Here is a 15,742-nt window from a genome sequence, read left to right as displayed (position 1 = left end):
CTGGTGGTGAGAGAGGCGAGGAGGAGGAGGAGCGCACAAACGCATCCCCACCACTAGCGGCAGACGACAAATTGCCTTATACAAGACCACGACGATACACGAAAAGCGCACAAAAAGAGAACGAACAGACTCAGAAATCCAAGCAGAAATATGGAGAGGGAAGGAGGGAGTGGGGGGGGGGGGGGGCACAAGCGCGACACTGAGAAAAAAGTCGGAGAGGACAAACACACAAAATTTGCCGCAACGGAGTCCAATCGAGCAGTGACCGATCCAAAGGCGAAAAAAAAGAGAAAATCGGAACGACGGACCTGTCAACAATGTGCGGCAATAATGTCCGCTTAGAAATCACTCCATACACAAACAAACCGTCTGACTGGGATGACACAAAGAGGGGGGAACAGAAAGACTTTACAGCAGCAGCAGCAGGGACAAACAAACGCTGGAGTGTCCCTGCGTGAAGGAAAGAGAGGGCGACAAGCAAATCCAGAAGCCAAAGAGAAAAAGAACTGGAAGGAGCGAGGCAGAATATTGGTACTCGAACACGTGTGAAATTTGATTAAACGGCAAATAAACTCCGGATGAAGGTGTGCACAAACACACGATTTGGTACGCTCTTCTCTGTCGTGGTACGCTCCTCAGCGGACGTTGGTGTGCCTGTGGTGGTATCCTCTGTATGTGGGTGCGTGCGCAGCTGATCCACCCCCGGGTGTGAACACGTAGCGCAAAAGTATCAGTACGCGGCACTAGTAAGGCTGGCGGGAGAGCGTGTACACAGACACGAGTGCACCGAGTGGCACAACAAGGAGCGGCAACCCGCCAAATGAAAATAAAATGGAATGGTGTGAGCGGTGGGATGTTGCTTCGTCTATGGGCTTGCACGCACGGGAAGGAGATGGCACCAACAACAAAATAGGAAAGCCACTCTTGCTGAAGATTGATTATCGTGAGACTGAGCTGCCTAACACGGAAGAAACGAGCAAGTTGAATTGTAGGAGAGTGGTAAGAACAACAACAAGAACAACAACACCAGTGCGGTCCTTCTTAGATGGTGTTCAGGTCCCTTTGGCAGCGCAAAAAGGCCGAGGAAGGGAGGGGAGGAAGGGGGGAAGGAGCTATGGGGTAGCGAGGGTGTAGAAAGAGAGGCATCTAAACTCTGGGTGAAGGAGAGACAGAGAGAGAGAGAGGGAGAAGGAGGAGGGAGGAGGAACAAGAGAGATGAAAATGGTGAGAGAAAAAACGGAGATTTCTCTGAGCGGAATACACAGGCGGGACGACATGCCCGAAGGGAAAGAAGACGGCGCGCCGCGCTGCCTCGCTGAGAAGCGTGGAGGGCTTAGAAGCACTGCACACGAGTGCATCATCGCCACGCACGCACACAAAGACAGACAGACAGACGGAGGCACAAAACGTTGATAGCTGCCAAAGGTACTTTGGTGCCAAAGTGCGCACGTCAGCGTTTTCTGTTCCGCTTGTCGAAAAGGTCGGGGTATGTGCAGTAAAACCTCGCCGACGTTGATTCGTGGAAGTACGTTTGCACCAAACACACAAAGCAAAGGCGACGTGTATGCCACTTCGTCGCCACTCTTTCGGGGTGGCCATCGCTGCCCACAAAAACTTACACGCTCTTTGCCAAGTCCTCGCAGCTGCTACCACACCTCAGGCACGCAACGAACTCAAGGTCCCCTTGCTCTTCTCTCTTACGCGTCCTCCTCTCGCACGTAGAGTAAGCTGCAATGCGAACATACGCCATAGATGCGCCGCACCTCCTCGAAGGTGGGCCGGTGCGTCGTGAGTGGCACTCGGCTCACTCGCGGGTCCTTCAGCTGAATGGGCGAGTCGCACTTCCTACCCCCAACCGACGCCATCGCGGGGAGGAGAGAAAAGTCAGTGAGCACCGCTCTGTTTTGAGGGCCTGGCGCGGCGTAGAGGATGAAAGAAGCGGCTTGGATGTAAGGCGTCCAGTCCACCAGAATGTCCCGCACATCGACGCGCCACTTCACCTCCTGTGCAGCGCGGATTTGAGACCCAACGCTGTTGTAACTTCCTGCGTCCTTCGCGTTCGACGACTGCTTTCCACCTTGTTTTTTGCGGACTACATACCGCTGAAACGCCTTGTGAGCAACGCAAGTCCCTCCCGCAAAGACACCCCCGGCAAAGTACCCGCCGTGGCAGAGAAGAATGACCCACATTGCTTCTGTGAAGCCGCGAAGACGCTGCTGGAAGCGCTCCGAGACATCGCGCGGAAGGGCCAAGGTGTCCGCGTCATGTTCCTCCTCCGCTTGCTGCGCTTGATGGTACTCGGCGATCAGCTGCTCCGATAGTGTCATATCCTCGACTGCCGATGGGCTGTCACTTTCGGTGTCCTCGCCGTCGCCATCGGAGAACTTGTTGGGCGATCTGAGGTCCTCGCACTTCGCAGTGTGAGAAGAAAAGCACTCCTCCGTGATGGCACCGACTTTGGAGGCCACCGCTTCTTGAGACTTGACCCTCTTTTCGCACTCCGCCCAGCTCAGCTGCGGCTCACCATAGGTCAGGGCGATCACCACGCACCGGTAGAGCTCCACCGCGCACAGGCACAGCACACCGTCCCAACTCATTTCTTCAGTGAAGAAAGCTCGGGCGAGAGAGGTGTTTGGGACCGCCTCGCATCTTCCCCGACCACTCGACGACAATGCTGACGGCACTTCGCTGCTGATTAGGTTGTTAATGCGGGACAGCACCACCCACCTTGTCAAGCAGGACGAGGTAGCCGTGACAACTGCATTGTCCTCGCCACTGCCGCAGCCAGCAAGGTGTGAGAGAGCGAACGGTTCATCAGCAGGAGTCCGCTTCCCCCTCTTCTTGTGCCCCTCCTCTCCATCTTTCTGCTTCTTAAGCTTGCCCTTTTCATTTGACTTCTTTGGTCGCCTACTGCCATGGGCTACCGCCTCCATCGCCGACTGAATCTCCGCATCGTTCTGCCCCTCCGTCTCCTCGATCGCAAAATCTAGGGAAAAGGCAGTGTCAGCGGTGGCCGTGTCGACCACGCCGGCGGCACGCTTCGCCTGCACCTGCTTCTCTGCCTCCATGCACCTCGCGCGCAACCTATCGATGTAGTCGCCACTCATGTCAGCGAGTGCTGCTCGGGCGGTAGCGATGCGCTCGCAGTTCAGTTGATAGAGGTTCTCCATCTCATAGGGGGTGCGTGGGGTGTCACGAAGCGATTGGAGCACCGCCGTAATCTTTTTCTCCACAGCACTGAGCAGCATTGCAATGCTGGAAATACCTAAAAAAAAACTGCCCTAATATGGCCTGTAAAAGAGAAGGGTATCGCTGAGAGGTCGTCGACGACTCTCGGTCGCTCCCTACAATGCACAAGAGCTGAAGGAGTGGGTAGCGCTCAACTCCCACGTGGTCAAGATCGCGCTCTTTGCGCTTTCTGTGAGGGTAGGAAAGAGAAAAATTACGTTGTTTCCTTGTGAAGTATGCCTCAATTTTTGTGGATGCTTGCACGTATATGTGCGACCACTCCTCCAGCGTAGTCTGCCTCGCACAGAGCCCCTCTGTGTTCGTGTGCCCGTCTGCCTCCTTTTGCCATGGACAGCAGAGATGGGGAAGAGAGAATATGCGTATGTCTTCTGCTATGGCTGCTTTGTGCTCGACAGCCCCTCCCCAAAAGACAAACGCGCTACCTCTGCTCGCGGTGCCACCGGTAGCAACGACAATACGAAAAGGAGGGAGGGTGGGAGGGAGAGAGAGAGAGCACGACTTCACTGGATGCAGGGCGAGGCGTATTCGCGATCCCAAAGGCCATTTCGAACAGAAAAGAAGAAGGGTAGAACGAGTAGACGCGGTCGATACGTGTTCCTCTCCGTGCAAGCCGTCGAAAGCGCATACATGTGTGTGTGTGTGTGTGTGTGTGCACAGAGAGTTTTCTCTCTGTCGAGGGAGGATGCCAGCGCTCGGCGCGCGCGGTCCGCAGATAATACTCGGCTTATAAGAGATAAAAAACGATGAGGAAAAGGTAATCACCCTGGAGCCTCGCTGAATTCTCCGAGTCAACCACAGCTCCTTGTTTCCGTTGAGTTTTCGCGCTCTCGACTTCAGTAATGCATCCCTCCGATTCCTCGTCATATGTCATTCATCTGTCGTCGGTAACACACGACGGTGCCGAGTACGTGAACAATACGCTACTTTTCGAACGACACTCGTGCACAACGGCACTCACCCTCGGTGCTGCCACGCCAACCGTCTCCCTTGTCCACCTGCTGAAGCCCCTCTGCACGCTAAAACCACCATAACACAGCCACACAACCCCACCAGCATATGGTGCACCCGAGTAAGTCAACAGCGCGCCTATCACGCAAAAAACAACACGCGGCAATGATTCCGAACCCGGGCACACTCATCCTGGAGCACACATCCACAATTTCCTGCCCACACAGGCAGAAAACGTCAGCGACGGAGATGAGGAGACTAAAGTCAGTCGCACACAACAAAAAAAAGTGCAGAAAAGTGTCCGTGAGGACCTCCAGAAGCGAGTGGGAGCCACCACTTCCACAACACAAACTTTACCCTCCACGCACCCCTTCGTACCGCCGTAGGACCGGCGCTGAGCTCCACTCCTCCCTCCCTCCCTCCCTCCCTCCCTCGGGCCTGCCACAGGGCCAATCGCGTGGTGCAAAGCAGCGGTGGGCACGCGGTGCAGCAAGGCGCCGCCCCAGCGACCTGAGCACCGCCTCCGCCTCCCACTCGGCCCACCCACCCCCTACCGCCCCACTCCACAGGGGTCCGCCTCACGCCCCCCAGACCAGCCAGACAGGGCGGGGGGAGGCGGGGCGGGGTGCGCTTGAGGCACGCTGACACTCTGCCTATCGTATGGGTGGCACCAGCGGGTCCGCCGGCATCAGTGGCGCCTGATCCCTCTGACTTCCCCCGGCGTCGTGGGTGCTTGGCCCGGTCGCCACCAGAAGTGGCTCGGCAATTGGCAGGGGTAAGGGGGTGGGGGGAGGGTTGCCTGGCTTCCCCTGAGAGAGTGGGCGGCACTGGGTCCTGAGACGCCGCGCACTGAGGCGTCCTCCTCTGTCCTCAGGGTTGAGTGCACAAGGATGGAGAAAAACGGAAAGGCGCCTCTGCTGGAGGTTTGGATAGCAGAAGGAAGTGCTGCCCGTTCTCTCTTAGTACGGCCAGAAGTTGGTCGTAATACGTGAAGAAGTGCTGGCGTCAGAGGAGAGAGACATGCAGGGAGGAAAGCAAAGCGGCCTAACAACATCTCTCTACTGTCTCTCATGTTGACTAAGGGCGCCTTCGCACGGCGCCGCCGCCAGGTCCTTCAATGGGCTCGTCTGCGGCGAGGCTACACGACTAACTGGGAACTCATCCGCGGAAGCCTCAGACCCCTTGGAAAGCCAGCTCAGTGTCGGTTGCGCGTAACTGGGTATCGAGTCTATGCGGCGGGCGCGGGCACGTTCGCGGCGCGGAGAGACGTCCATTACTGCCGCACTCCCTTCGGTAGGCGTGTATGGCAGGTGAGACGATGATGTCACGGCGCAGTCAGTCTGTGACTGTGCGGTGACACTGGAGTCACGGCGCAGCAACAGCTGTGGCGCATGACCAAGCGGCACAGTAGAGGCGGAAGCGGCGGCTACAGGGGGTCCAGGGCGGCGATGAGGGCCGCGCGCTGAGGATGACGCGTTCGCCAGTGTAGACGTCTTGGTGTGGGTAGCTGCGTTGAGGGATGAGAAGCCGTTGGGATTTCCAGCTCGTAAAAACTCGGCGAGTCCCGGGATTAGTGACGGGTCCTTGTGCAGCAAACGTCTAACAGACCTCTCAGTCGGTCTTCGCTGTGTGGATGTACGCGAGCTGGGATGACCATCGCTGCCTGCGTTTGGCGAGGGCGAGCGCTGAGGTTCGCGTACTGTTGTCATCAATGGTGTCAAAGGGGATGCACCCACACTGACAGATGAGCGCTGCACCTCGGCGATGCGGCGTGGGGACGTACCTCTCGCACCTGCCTCTGCGCACGTGGGAAACAACGAATGAGTCGAAAGACGGCCCAGCCCTTCTTGAGACGCTCTCGCTACTGGCCCACGGTGACGGAGGCGGCGGTTCAGGATTGCAGACGGATGAGTGACGGTGCACAGCACCATAAAGCGCGTTTCGTCAGGCACCGCGACAACGTCGGGGGCCTTAGCAATGGGAGACGTGAAGGAGGTCGCCAAAAGTGAACTCACTCGCTGCTCTGTTGAGGGGGAGGTATGGAGTGCCGCGTGCGTGCTCAAGAGTGGTGAGACGCAGTCCAGTGAATCCTCCTGCATCATCTCTCCACCAGTGGAACCACAGATGAATGTGGGGGTAGGAAAGGCTGCTGTGTGTTCCTGATGCTGCGCAGGCTCTGTAAACTCGGATGGCATCGTCGGCGGCGGCGGAAGCGCACGTGCACCCCCAGACGCCCTTGATTTATCAAGCATGCACTGCGCCTGCGCCAGTGCGTCGCGCAGTCGATGAAGGGCTGCATCCACTGTGGCTTCAGTGGGCACCTCCAGTGCTGGCGACGAGATAAAAGGGGACTTTGAGTTAGGTGAGCGTGCGAAGTGTAGCGACTCTGGAGAGAGAGACACCGACGGGCCGTGATCCGACGACACACGCCCTATCTTCTCCAGGGCTAGCGTACCAGGCGGTGCTGTAGTCGAGGGGCGCCTCTGGTCGCTCTCTGTGCCGCATGTAGGTGCTTGCGCCGATGCACTGGCAAGTTCGAGAGAACTAGGCGCATGATCGTTGGCTGCAGCCGTGGCTGTGTTGCCGCTGTCAGACGTAGACGCGGACGAGCGAGTGGACCCCGTCACCCACTCTCGGAAGTGCTCAACACCTCGTTCGCGAAAGGCCTCGCTGGGTCCAACCGAGGGACGGTCCGCCGGCAGAAGCGGCGGCAGCGACGCGATTGAATTCGTGCTGCGCGGCGTTTGCGGACGTGAAGGAAAGTCATCGACCACGGGGCCCTTGTAGCCTCCCCTGGGCACAAGGGCATTGGGCGTCAATCCTTTGTAGGTATTGTGGATGCCCAAGGTCGATGGTGACACAACGGTGGTAGACGGGGCAGCCACGCTCTTTGAGGGGCGGAAGACGATGTGTGTCATGTGCGGCGTATTCGGGAAGCGCCGAAACCCCGTCACGGCGTCTACTTGCTCTCCATGCCCATTCGATATCACCTCCATAGAGCTCCCATAGTGCTGTGCAATGTACGGGTTGGAGGTCATGAGTTGGGCGCGCACAAGAAGTAAATAGGGCGAGAGAGAGGCGCACACAGGTAATGAGAAGAGAAAGAACGGCAGAGATACACAAGTGGAACTGCCCAAGATCAAGACGCGTATGAAATACAGCAAAGGGGTAGCTCAGAGAGAGAGAGAGGGAGGGAGCAACGGACTTGCTACGAATGTACGCATGGAACGCGGAGAAACACGAAACACACAAGAACAGCAAAGTAAAAAAAAAAAAGAAAGAACGACACAGCCAAGCACGATTTAACTTGTCAATAGAACAAGTGAAGTTGCGCCACTCGCTCACCCTTTCTCTCTGCAGGCGATGGTGTTGAGAGAGGGAGGGGGGCAACGACGATGTGGCTCGAAGGGAAGAGAAGCAGGAAAGTAAGAAGAGGAGCAGAGCGGAGATGAAATAAACGCGTACTGATGACAAAGAAAGCGAGACACACCTCTGCACGAACCTCTTCACGCTCTCCTGTCAGAGGATCCTTACAACAAGGGGGAAGGGCAAAAGACGGGTGGAATTCCACTGCTGACGGCGTTCCTGCGTGCAGAAGGAAAGCACGGAGCACTTGTGTTCCTGGGGGGGGGGGGGGGGGGGGGCAGAGGAAGAGTGACTGAGGGTGTATAAGGAGAGAGAAGGGGGGAGGGATGAACAAGACAGATGGCCTAGGTGAAAGCTCAGAGCAAAGGAGAGAGAAGACACAAGGATGAAAGACACTCACAGAACCGAAACAAAGAAAAGAACAACGGAAGATACAAGTCTCTATGGCTCTCACGCGTGTTTCCTTCTAGTCCTTCCTCCTCTCTGTCATCCAAGCACGGATGGGGGGGGGCGCCTGGGAAGCACACTCTTTTCTCGTGATGCGTGTCGTTGCGTCGTCCTCTCACAGGTACGTCTGCCAACAAAGAAGCGTCTTTCGTTTTTGCTTGCTTCGTTGCTCTTTTCGCTGTTTTGGAGCAGACACGAAAATGTTGTTGAACCGCTCTGCCACGAGTGAGTTGCCAGTTGAGCGTGAATGACTCGTGCTTGTGCCTTCAAATGAATCCGAGAGAGAGAGAGGCAAGTGGAGGCAAGTGCGTAAAAGCTAGAGATGGGGAAAAGAGGTTAATCACTGCGAGACGTAAGACTAAAGTCGTGCGGTAGCCGCCTCCCTCCCTTTCTCCTCTATGTAAATCTTCGTCTAGTGGCCTTCTCTGTGTGTTACGACGACGAAAAAGAAACACAACAACAGGCAGAAGTAAATGAGAGAGAAAAAAAGAAATGTACAGTTGCGCTTCGGGTGCATGGATCCCTCACACACGGAGGGTACTGGACAAGTGGAGAACGAGAACCAGAGGAAGGAAAGGAGGGCGATTGGCACATCTTTCTCATCGGTGAGAGCCAACAAAAGGGGCGCACTATTGCGAGCGGCGGCGGCGGCGAAGGAGCACGCACCTCCTCACAGGGAGTCACCGTGCTCGTCTGCAACAGCACACCAGAGAGAGGAGCTCTCACAAACACCTCAGGTAGGCACCTTGGCCCCGTCATCATTGACTGCCAGGGCAGCAGTTCTAACAACAGGCAAGATGGGAGCAAACATGTTTGGCTTACCATTAGCGAGAGGCTCCAGCACGAACGACTTCTATCACCCACCTGTCAGGCGGCAGATAAAACGGGCATCCCTGGGCACTTTTCCCTCTCTTTTCCGGTCCCCCTACGCTGCGGTCATTTTGTTGTTGTTGTCTGAGTTTTCATCTTCCTGCGTTAAGTGAGTTTATCAGGCGGAAAGGGAAACATTTTAAGGGAAGCGAGAAGGACAGAAAATAAGAAAAGAGGGGGGAGAGTCAGCGAAGGCAAAGAAAAAGAGTCAATGCAAGGCGTAACACAGCACACGGGAGAATGTGAGCCAAGAGAGTGAAGCGAGGAAAGAAGGGCGCGAAAAAAAAAAGGACGTAAAAAAACTCAACTGAACGGAAAGGGGGGAGGGAAAGGCGGAGGGCTGGGGAGAGGGGCGAATGCCAAAGGAGGGAAAGAGAGAAAGAATGCCAGTCGACCTAACACATAACGTGAGCAAGGGGCGACACACAGTGCTCCTTATATCGAGCTGCCTAGTCTCTTGCTTGATCATCCTCTTTGCCTTTTCATCCTTTCTTAGCTCTCTTTCTTGCCAACGTTCTTCTCTGTTCGCTTTCGTCTTCCTTCGCTGTGTCAGGGCGTTCACAACCCACAGGGGGGGGAGCAGCGTTGGAGTCTATTGATATCGTATCCGCCAGTTCTTTTCTAGCTCTCCATCGCTGCTACACGAAAGTCTTTTCCCTTTTGTTTCGCTACGGCTCTCACCACACACATCGTGCATGCCTACACGAAGCAAGGCAGAGAGAAGGGGTGAAATTGAAGATGGGAAGTCGAGATCGACGTGAACGCGAGAAGCAAAAGAACGGGCGAACGGAAACAGAAACGAGCGAGCACCGCGCCATACCTTTTACGCACCTCTTATCTGACTTAACGACTCATACTTAATCAGGGAAATGTAAAAAAGAAAAAGACAACGCCCAGACGAGAGAGTCACGAAGATCGGGGGGAGTCCACCACACATCAGGGTAGCCACGAACAACCACCACCACCACAAAGGCGCTGTCGTAGTCGTCCATAAGTCCTTTTTTCTTCTCTTGATCAGTACCAACGACCAAAGAACGTAACGTCAACCTTTGCGCAGACACCCCCAGACGCACAAAGCCTCTCCTCCCTCCTGACCTCCCCCCCTCCCCTCACGGCATCATGATGAGGAAGCTCGTGAGGGAGGGGGTAGAAAAGAAGCGGATTGTAAGGTGAGAACTGCTGATGTGGGGCATCAGTGAACGAGAGCACAGGCTTTTCCGCTGCTCAAAGCTGGCGTGCCATCGCCCTGCTCGCTTCTTGCTCATACCGTCTGGTGCGCCTTGAGTACGCAGAGGGCCTCTGTCACGCGCTCCTCGAGACGCTTCTGATCGTTGAGAAGTTCGTACGCCTCCTTGGGGTTCATCTCCAGGAACATACCCGTAATCTTCGGCGCCAGCTCCGGCGCGATTTCGTATACCTTGAGGAAGAGACGGTCACCCAAAGCGGCGCGCTGCTCCTGCGGTGACATGCTTTCCAGCTCCTGCGGCGTGATCGGCGGCAGAGGCGGCGTCTCGGGAACCTGACCTGGAGAGTGCTTCGGTGTCGCCTGCACGAAGCCGACAGCCGACGGCGTGGCAAAACCCTGCGACTGCTGCGGGGAGGGCATCGGCATTGGATGGCCCTGCGCGCGACCGCCCTGCTGCTGTCGGCCACCGCGACCACGCATCGGACGGCCCTGGCCGCCGACGAACGGCATCGGTTGGTGCATCTGGCGCATCATCATCTGCAGACGCTGCTGGAACTGCAGGCGCAGCATCGTGTAGCGCTGGTCGCGGCGCTGGGCAATGTTCACAATGAGGGGCTTGCCATTCAGCATGCGGCCGTTCATCTCGCGCAGCGCGGCGTTGGCCTCGTCGGCGTTCGAGAAACTAACGAAACCGAAGCCGCGACTCGCGCCACTCTCGCTCATCATCACGCGGCAGCTCTTGACATCGCCATACTCCTTGAAGAGCTCAAGCAAGTCGGCGCCTGTGAACTCGGGATCGAAATTGCGAACGTACAGGTTGTTGCCAAGCGATTGGTGCTGCATATACTTCTGGCGAAGGGCGATGAGGCGCTCGCTGCGGGGCTGGGCACGTTGCACATACAACTTCTCGCCAGGAGCAGTGATGCCGTCGATGTGGTGGTCGTGCATCGCCTCAACCGCCTTAACGGCGTCGTCATGCTTCTCGAAGTTGCAGAAGGCGAACACACGGCCGCTCTTGTCTTTGCAGGCCGCAGCGGACGTGATGCCGCCGAACTTTGCAAAGAAATTCTCGATTACCTCCTTGTTCACGGTCGGCAGCACCTGCTTAATGTACACGTTCGTGAAGTTTGCCACGAGCGCAGCAAGGCGAGCGTTGCGGCGAATGAAGTTGGCCACGTACAGTGCCTTCTTGTCCTCCGAGGCGTGATCGGCAGCACCGTTCATCTTCACAATCGCGTCCTTGGCAGAGATCTCGTCCTTGAAGTGAACGAAGCCGTAGCCGCGGCTCTTGCCCTCTTCGTCTTCCATTACCTTGCAGGAGAGAATGGAACCGAACTTCGTGAAGATGTCGTGCAGGCTCTTGCTGTCAACATCCTTCTCCAGGTTCTTCACGAACACGTTGCCGTTGCCACTGTAGCGGAGAGAGGGGTCGCGCTGCTGCCACATGAGGCGCACACACTTGTCGCCGACGCGTCTGAAGTTCATCGACTCGATCGCCCTCTCCGCGCTGTGGTGGTTGTCGAAGTTGACGTAGCCATAGCCCAGCGAGCGCTGGGTGATGATGTCGCGACATACACGCACGTTCAGGATGGTGCCAAACGGTTTGAACAACTCTACCAGCTGCGGCTCGTTGATGGCGGCATCAAGGTCCCCAACGTAGATGGAAGCAATCTGCATCGGCTTGCTCACCTGCGGCTGTTGTGCCACCGGGGCAGCAGTCTCCTGGACAGTCGTGGTCATTGGAGTCAACACTGCGGAGAGAATGAAGGCACCCCACAAAAGGTGACGAAGCGAGAAGGAAGGGACCTTTTTTTCTCGTCGAATTGTGGTTTGGGGTATTCAGAGGTTTCTTTTTTTAAGGCGAACGAGGGGCAGGCAGGCAGGCAGGCAGGGGGGGGGGGGGGCGAGACCCGAGAAGAACACGTGCGTGTGCGCGTTTCTTCTCTTTCGTCTTCCTCTTCGGTTCAAGAGGAAAAAAGAAAAACTGGCCCCCTCACAAGTGAATGCGAAATAATGAGAAGTGAGCGAACGGCGTAGCAGAAGAGCTGTCGTACTAACAGCCGCCGTGCACGCGAGAGGAAAGGGAAGGGGAAGGCACGAAAGGTGTTTGAGGGCCAGAGTGAGCCGGGGAAAGGGGTATGACAGAAAAAGAGCCGTGCCGCAGTCGTGTATCGGACGGATCATGCGGATGCACACCAGTCACGGATGCGTATCGTGTTGGCGTCAAAGTACGTACACATGCGGAGTACGCACACGTGAGGTGAAGGAATACAAGAGAAAAGAGGGAGAGTGAGAGGGAGAGGGAGAATGCACGACGACAGATGGGAGCGATCAAGAAGAAGACGTCAAATCATGTGGCAGACGTGCAGCTCTATGCACCTGCAGCAAAGAGGGAAGGGAGGGGGAAGGGCCACATTAGCCCTCTCCGCGCTTTTCATTGCACGAATGCTGTGCACTCAGCATCGGCATCGGACAAACAAACACACACGCACACGCTTGTGCGTCTGGGCTTCTCTTTTTACTGGCGACTTTTCCTTTGCTGTGCGGTGACGTCGTGCACAGACGCATCGTCTCACCGATCGCGTCGCCTCTCCCTTCCACGAAACACATCAAGTGGGGGCGCGAGAAAGTGAGGGAATAAGGGAGATAGGAGAGAACACCCAACACAAGCAATAGGTATAACTGTGTGTGTGTGGGGGGGGGGGGGGGGGCAGCGCGTGGTGAAGTGTGCGCCTCTACGAAACCGAGACTTGATGACGCGGTTGCTGTCTTGAATCAATCGAGCGGGAAGTCATCCACAATGTATACAGGTGGGTGAAGGCGAGAAGAGGAAGAGGGGTGTGTGGTGTGGTGTGGGGTGAAGAATGAAGCGGGACGAGGCCGGAAAGAGACAAGAGCAACAACAACAAAAAAAGAGGTGAGGAAGACACGCCACAGCGCAAAGGCCTGAAAAGGGGGGGGGGGCAAAAGAGAGAAAACAACGAAACACAACAAAAAAGTCCTGACAAGTGAGGTGTGCCTGTCAAGGCGAAAGTCAGTGAGAGAACGACTTCAGTGCCATCAGAAAGACAGAGTGAGCAGAGTATACAAGCGACACACACACACACACAAAAGGGAGACATCGAGTTCATCAGAGGCGGGGGGCGGCGGTGAGGGGACAAGGGCGGTGAGCAACACACCCTATACAGTGTGAGTTGGCTTTTCCATTTGAGGGGTAATCAGAGCGAAAGAGAGAACAAAGGAAAGCATCTAAGGAAGTGGGGAACAAAAAACTCAACTAAAAAAGGTGAGAGCAGGAAAGGAAATGAGAATGCTTGAAAGCTTGGAGAGAGAGAGAGGGGGGAGGATCATGCGGATGCGCCAATAGTCAAATTTTATTCCCCCGAAACAGCTGACAGGTGCACTGTCGCAGACCAACAACTCACAATCGCCTCTCGGCACGACTAGGAAGAATTTCGTAGGCGTACCTGGCGAAAGAGGCCTCCGCCTGTGACGGTAACGCATCGAGGATGTCAGTGGGACACATCGCTTCTGCAGCCCCAAGCAGCTGACTTGTGTGAAGTTCATAGCGCCCTTGCAAGAACTTCAGAAACTGCTCACAGTGTAAGAAAGAGGTGTTGTGGCTACCCCTGCCCCCCTCAGGGTGCCATACGCGCCGAATCGTCTCAGCGCGCAGCTCCTCTGTGGCGGCGAGGGTCAACGCCGCCGCGCTGCATGTCACCACAAAGGACTCGAGCAGGTCAACGAGGCGGTGTTTCTCCTGCTGAACTGCCTGCCGAGCAGCCTCTTGAGACCAGACACTATGGAGTGCGAATGAAGAAAATTGTGGTAATTTGGAGCGCCGCTGCAGCCGCATGGAAAATCCAGCGGCACTTCCAAAGACTTGATCAAACATCTTGGGGTGCAGAGTATTCACCCCGGCAGCGCGCAGCGTCGATGTCGCGGATGCAGGAGAGTGGGTCGACACAGCAGTGGCTCCATCTACTGGACGATTGCGTCGCAACAAAGCGGAGCGGCATCGATTGCGCCACTCTAGCTTCTCCTCTAGTTCGCTCTGCAACACGATGCACTGATGAGCGAAGCCGTGGCGCAGCCTCTCCAATGTATCACAGCGGATGCGCGCAGAGCCTAGGAGTGAGGCATTCGAGGAGCGCGTCGGCTGAACAGGTGTCGTCATTACGTCCTTCAGCAAGAGAGAGCTCTGAATCGGCTTGGCAAGCAGGCGTTGTCTCCGAGGCGGCTGCGCCGTCGACCCCTGCGCATTGTACTCGCCAACCGCCGCTGCGCTGGACCAATTAGATGCTGAGGGACCTGCAAAGGATTTAAGCCTTCCTCTGTGCAGCCGCGCCTCGCACGAGTTCGTTGACGACTGGCCAACGCGGCTTGAAAACGTGCAGTAGGTGGGAATGGCGAGGAGCGAATCCTCGGTGTATGCCTCTGTCGATCCCTTCGATAGCGCCATCGCCGCCTTCTCTTCGTCCTTCTTTACCCATTCTTTTGTGAGCGTGGTGACATGAGGCGAAGGTGCCGTACTTCTAAAGGACTGCCGACAGCGCACACGGTCCCTGCCTTCCGGTCGATGTGGGGCGTGTAGCGTAGTCATCAGAGAAGCAGACCTTTGGCGCTGCCAGCTACTTTGCGCCTCGGGACTCTGTGGGGACTCTGATGCGTCGCACGCGTTTAGTTGACCTTCTAAGCGGGCCACATAGTCGTCTTCTGCAACGCTGATGTCTCGGCCACGGCTTCTGACACTCGAAGCTCTCGACAAGGTCTGCGATAAAGCACGACGCGTAGTCTCCACTCGCTGAAGCAGCCGGTGGCAGTTCTGCTTGCGCGTAGTCGGTATCATCGCGTGAATGAAAGTCGGTGCATCCAGCTCAAACTCAGTAATCTTGCCGTACGCCATTAGACCTGGTCTGGGACGCCGGCGCAGCTTCTGTGCTGCGGCGCCATAGCCAGAGCCAAAACCGCTGTCGTCGTTTGGCCTTTCAAGTTGCTGCTGTGTCTGCGAGAAGAACCATATTCCGAGTGCGTTGTCGCTACCCTTCTTTGCGCACGCCGAAGAAACGCAAGGAAGTGGGGTCTGAGCGCGGCTCGGGATGTCATCGCCTCTGTGTCGAAGCACAGACAGTGCGACGGAGTCCACCGCATTTGCCATTTTACTAGCGCAGCACCAGTGGGGCGCCGAAGAGAGAAGGCGGTGTAGGTCCGACTGAAAAGAGGGCAGTGATTCCGCCAGGAATGAAACTTCGGCAGAGCACGAGAAGAAGGAGGTAGGTAAAGGTAATTCACAGGAGGAAGGAAAGTGGGGGTGTAAATGCTGGAAGAAAAAAGCACCAACTCAGCAACGTCACTGATACGTACACACACACCCTTATGAAATCCGTAGGTACGGGTGGGAAGGGGGGGGAAGCAGTCCTGCGTTTGACTCCTTCGCTGGCGGTGTATCACTTACGTGATGGCTGCCAAGGCAGGGGCAGTCACAGGTGGCAATACTTAAAAAAATAGGCCACGGTGCTGCGCGCATGACACGCTTGACCGGCAGTGGCATCACGGAAAGATTGCGCCGCTGCGCCTGCTTGTCACGGACAATCCTTGTTTTCCATATGGCTGTTAAGTTGGAACGCACTGTCAAGCATTGCACCACTTTGCTGGGAGAGGAGAACACCTTTGTTT

The 15,742-nt window shown here is 56.2% G+C and overlaps 4 protein-coding genes across 4 annotated transcripts; all 4 read right to left on the bottom strand.

Annotated features, from left to right (window-relative positions):
* Window positions 1–1,697: 1,697 nt before the first annotated feature.
* Window positions 1,698–3,248, bottom strand: LBRM_34_5000 (conserved hypothetical protein; the record flags this gene model as incomplete). The annotated part of the gene is given in 3 exon segments (XM_001568548.2): window positions 1,698–2,261; window positions 2,266–2,324; window positions 2,327–3,248. Coding segments are annotated over 3 exon segments (1,545 nt in total).
* Window positions 3,249–5,255: 2,007 nt separating this feature from the next.
* On the bottom strand, window positions 5,256–7,193 carry LBRM_34_4990 (conserved hypothetical protein; the record flags this gene model as incomplete). Its single annotated transcript, XM_001568547.1, has 1 exon — window positions 5,256–7,193. The coding sequence occupies one exon, from the start codon at window positions 7,191–7,193 to the stop codon at window positions 5,256–5,258; it is 1,938 nt and encodes a 645-aa protein (XP_001568597.1).
* Window positions 7,194–10,141: 2,948 nt separating this feature from the next.
* On the bottom strand, window positions 10,142–11,806 carry PABP1 (putative polyadenylate-binding protein 1; the record flags this gene model as incomplete). Its single annotated transcript, XM_001568546.2, has 1 exon — window positions 10,142–11,806. The coding sequence occupies one exon, from the start codon at window positions 11,804–11,806 to the stop codon at window positions 10,142–10,144; it is 1,665 nt and encodes a 554-aa protein (XP_001568596.2).
* Window positions 11,807–13,487: 1,681 nt separating this feature from the next.
* LBRM_34_4970 (conserved hypothetical protein) lies at window positions 13,488–14,972 on the bottom strand (the record flags this gene model as incomplete). The annotated part of the gene is made up of 1 exon (XM_001568545.1): window positions 13,488–14,972. The coding sequence occupies one exon, from the start codon at window positions 14,970–14,972 to the stop codon at window positions 13,488–13,490; it is 1,485 nt and encodes a 494-aa protein (XP_001568595.1).
* Window positions 14,973–15,742: the final 770 nt, after the last annotated feature.

The sequence above is a fragment of the Leishmania braziliensis genome, chromosome 35 (genome assembly GCF_000002845.2).
Source record: "Leishmania braziliensis MHOM/BR/75/M2904 complete genome, chromosome 35".
NCBI lineage: Eukaryota > Euglenozoa > Kinetoplastea > Trypanosomatida > Trypanosomatidae > Leishmania > Leishmania braziliensis.
Note: the sequence above shows the minus strand (reverse complement) of the source record. Positions and strands in the feature narration are given on the sequence as shown.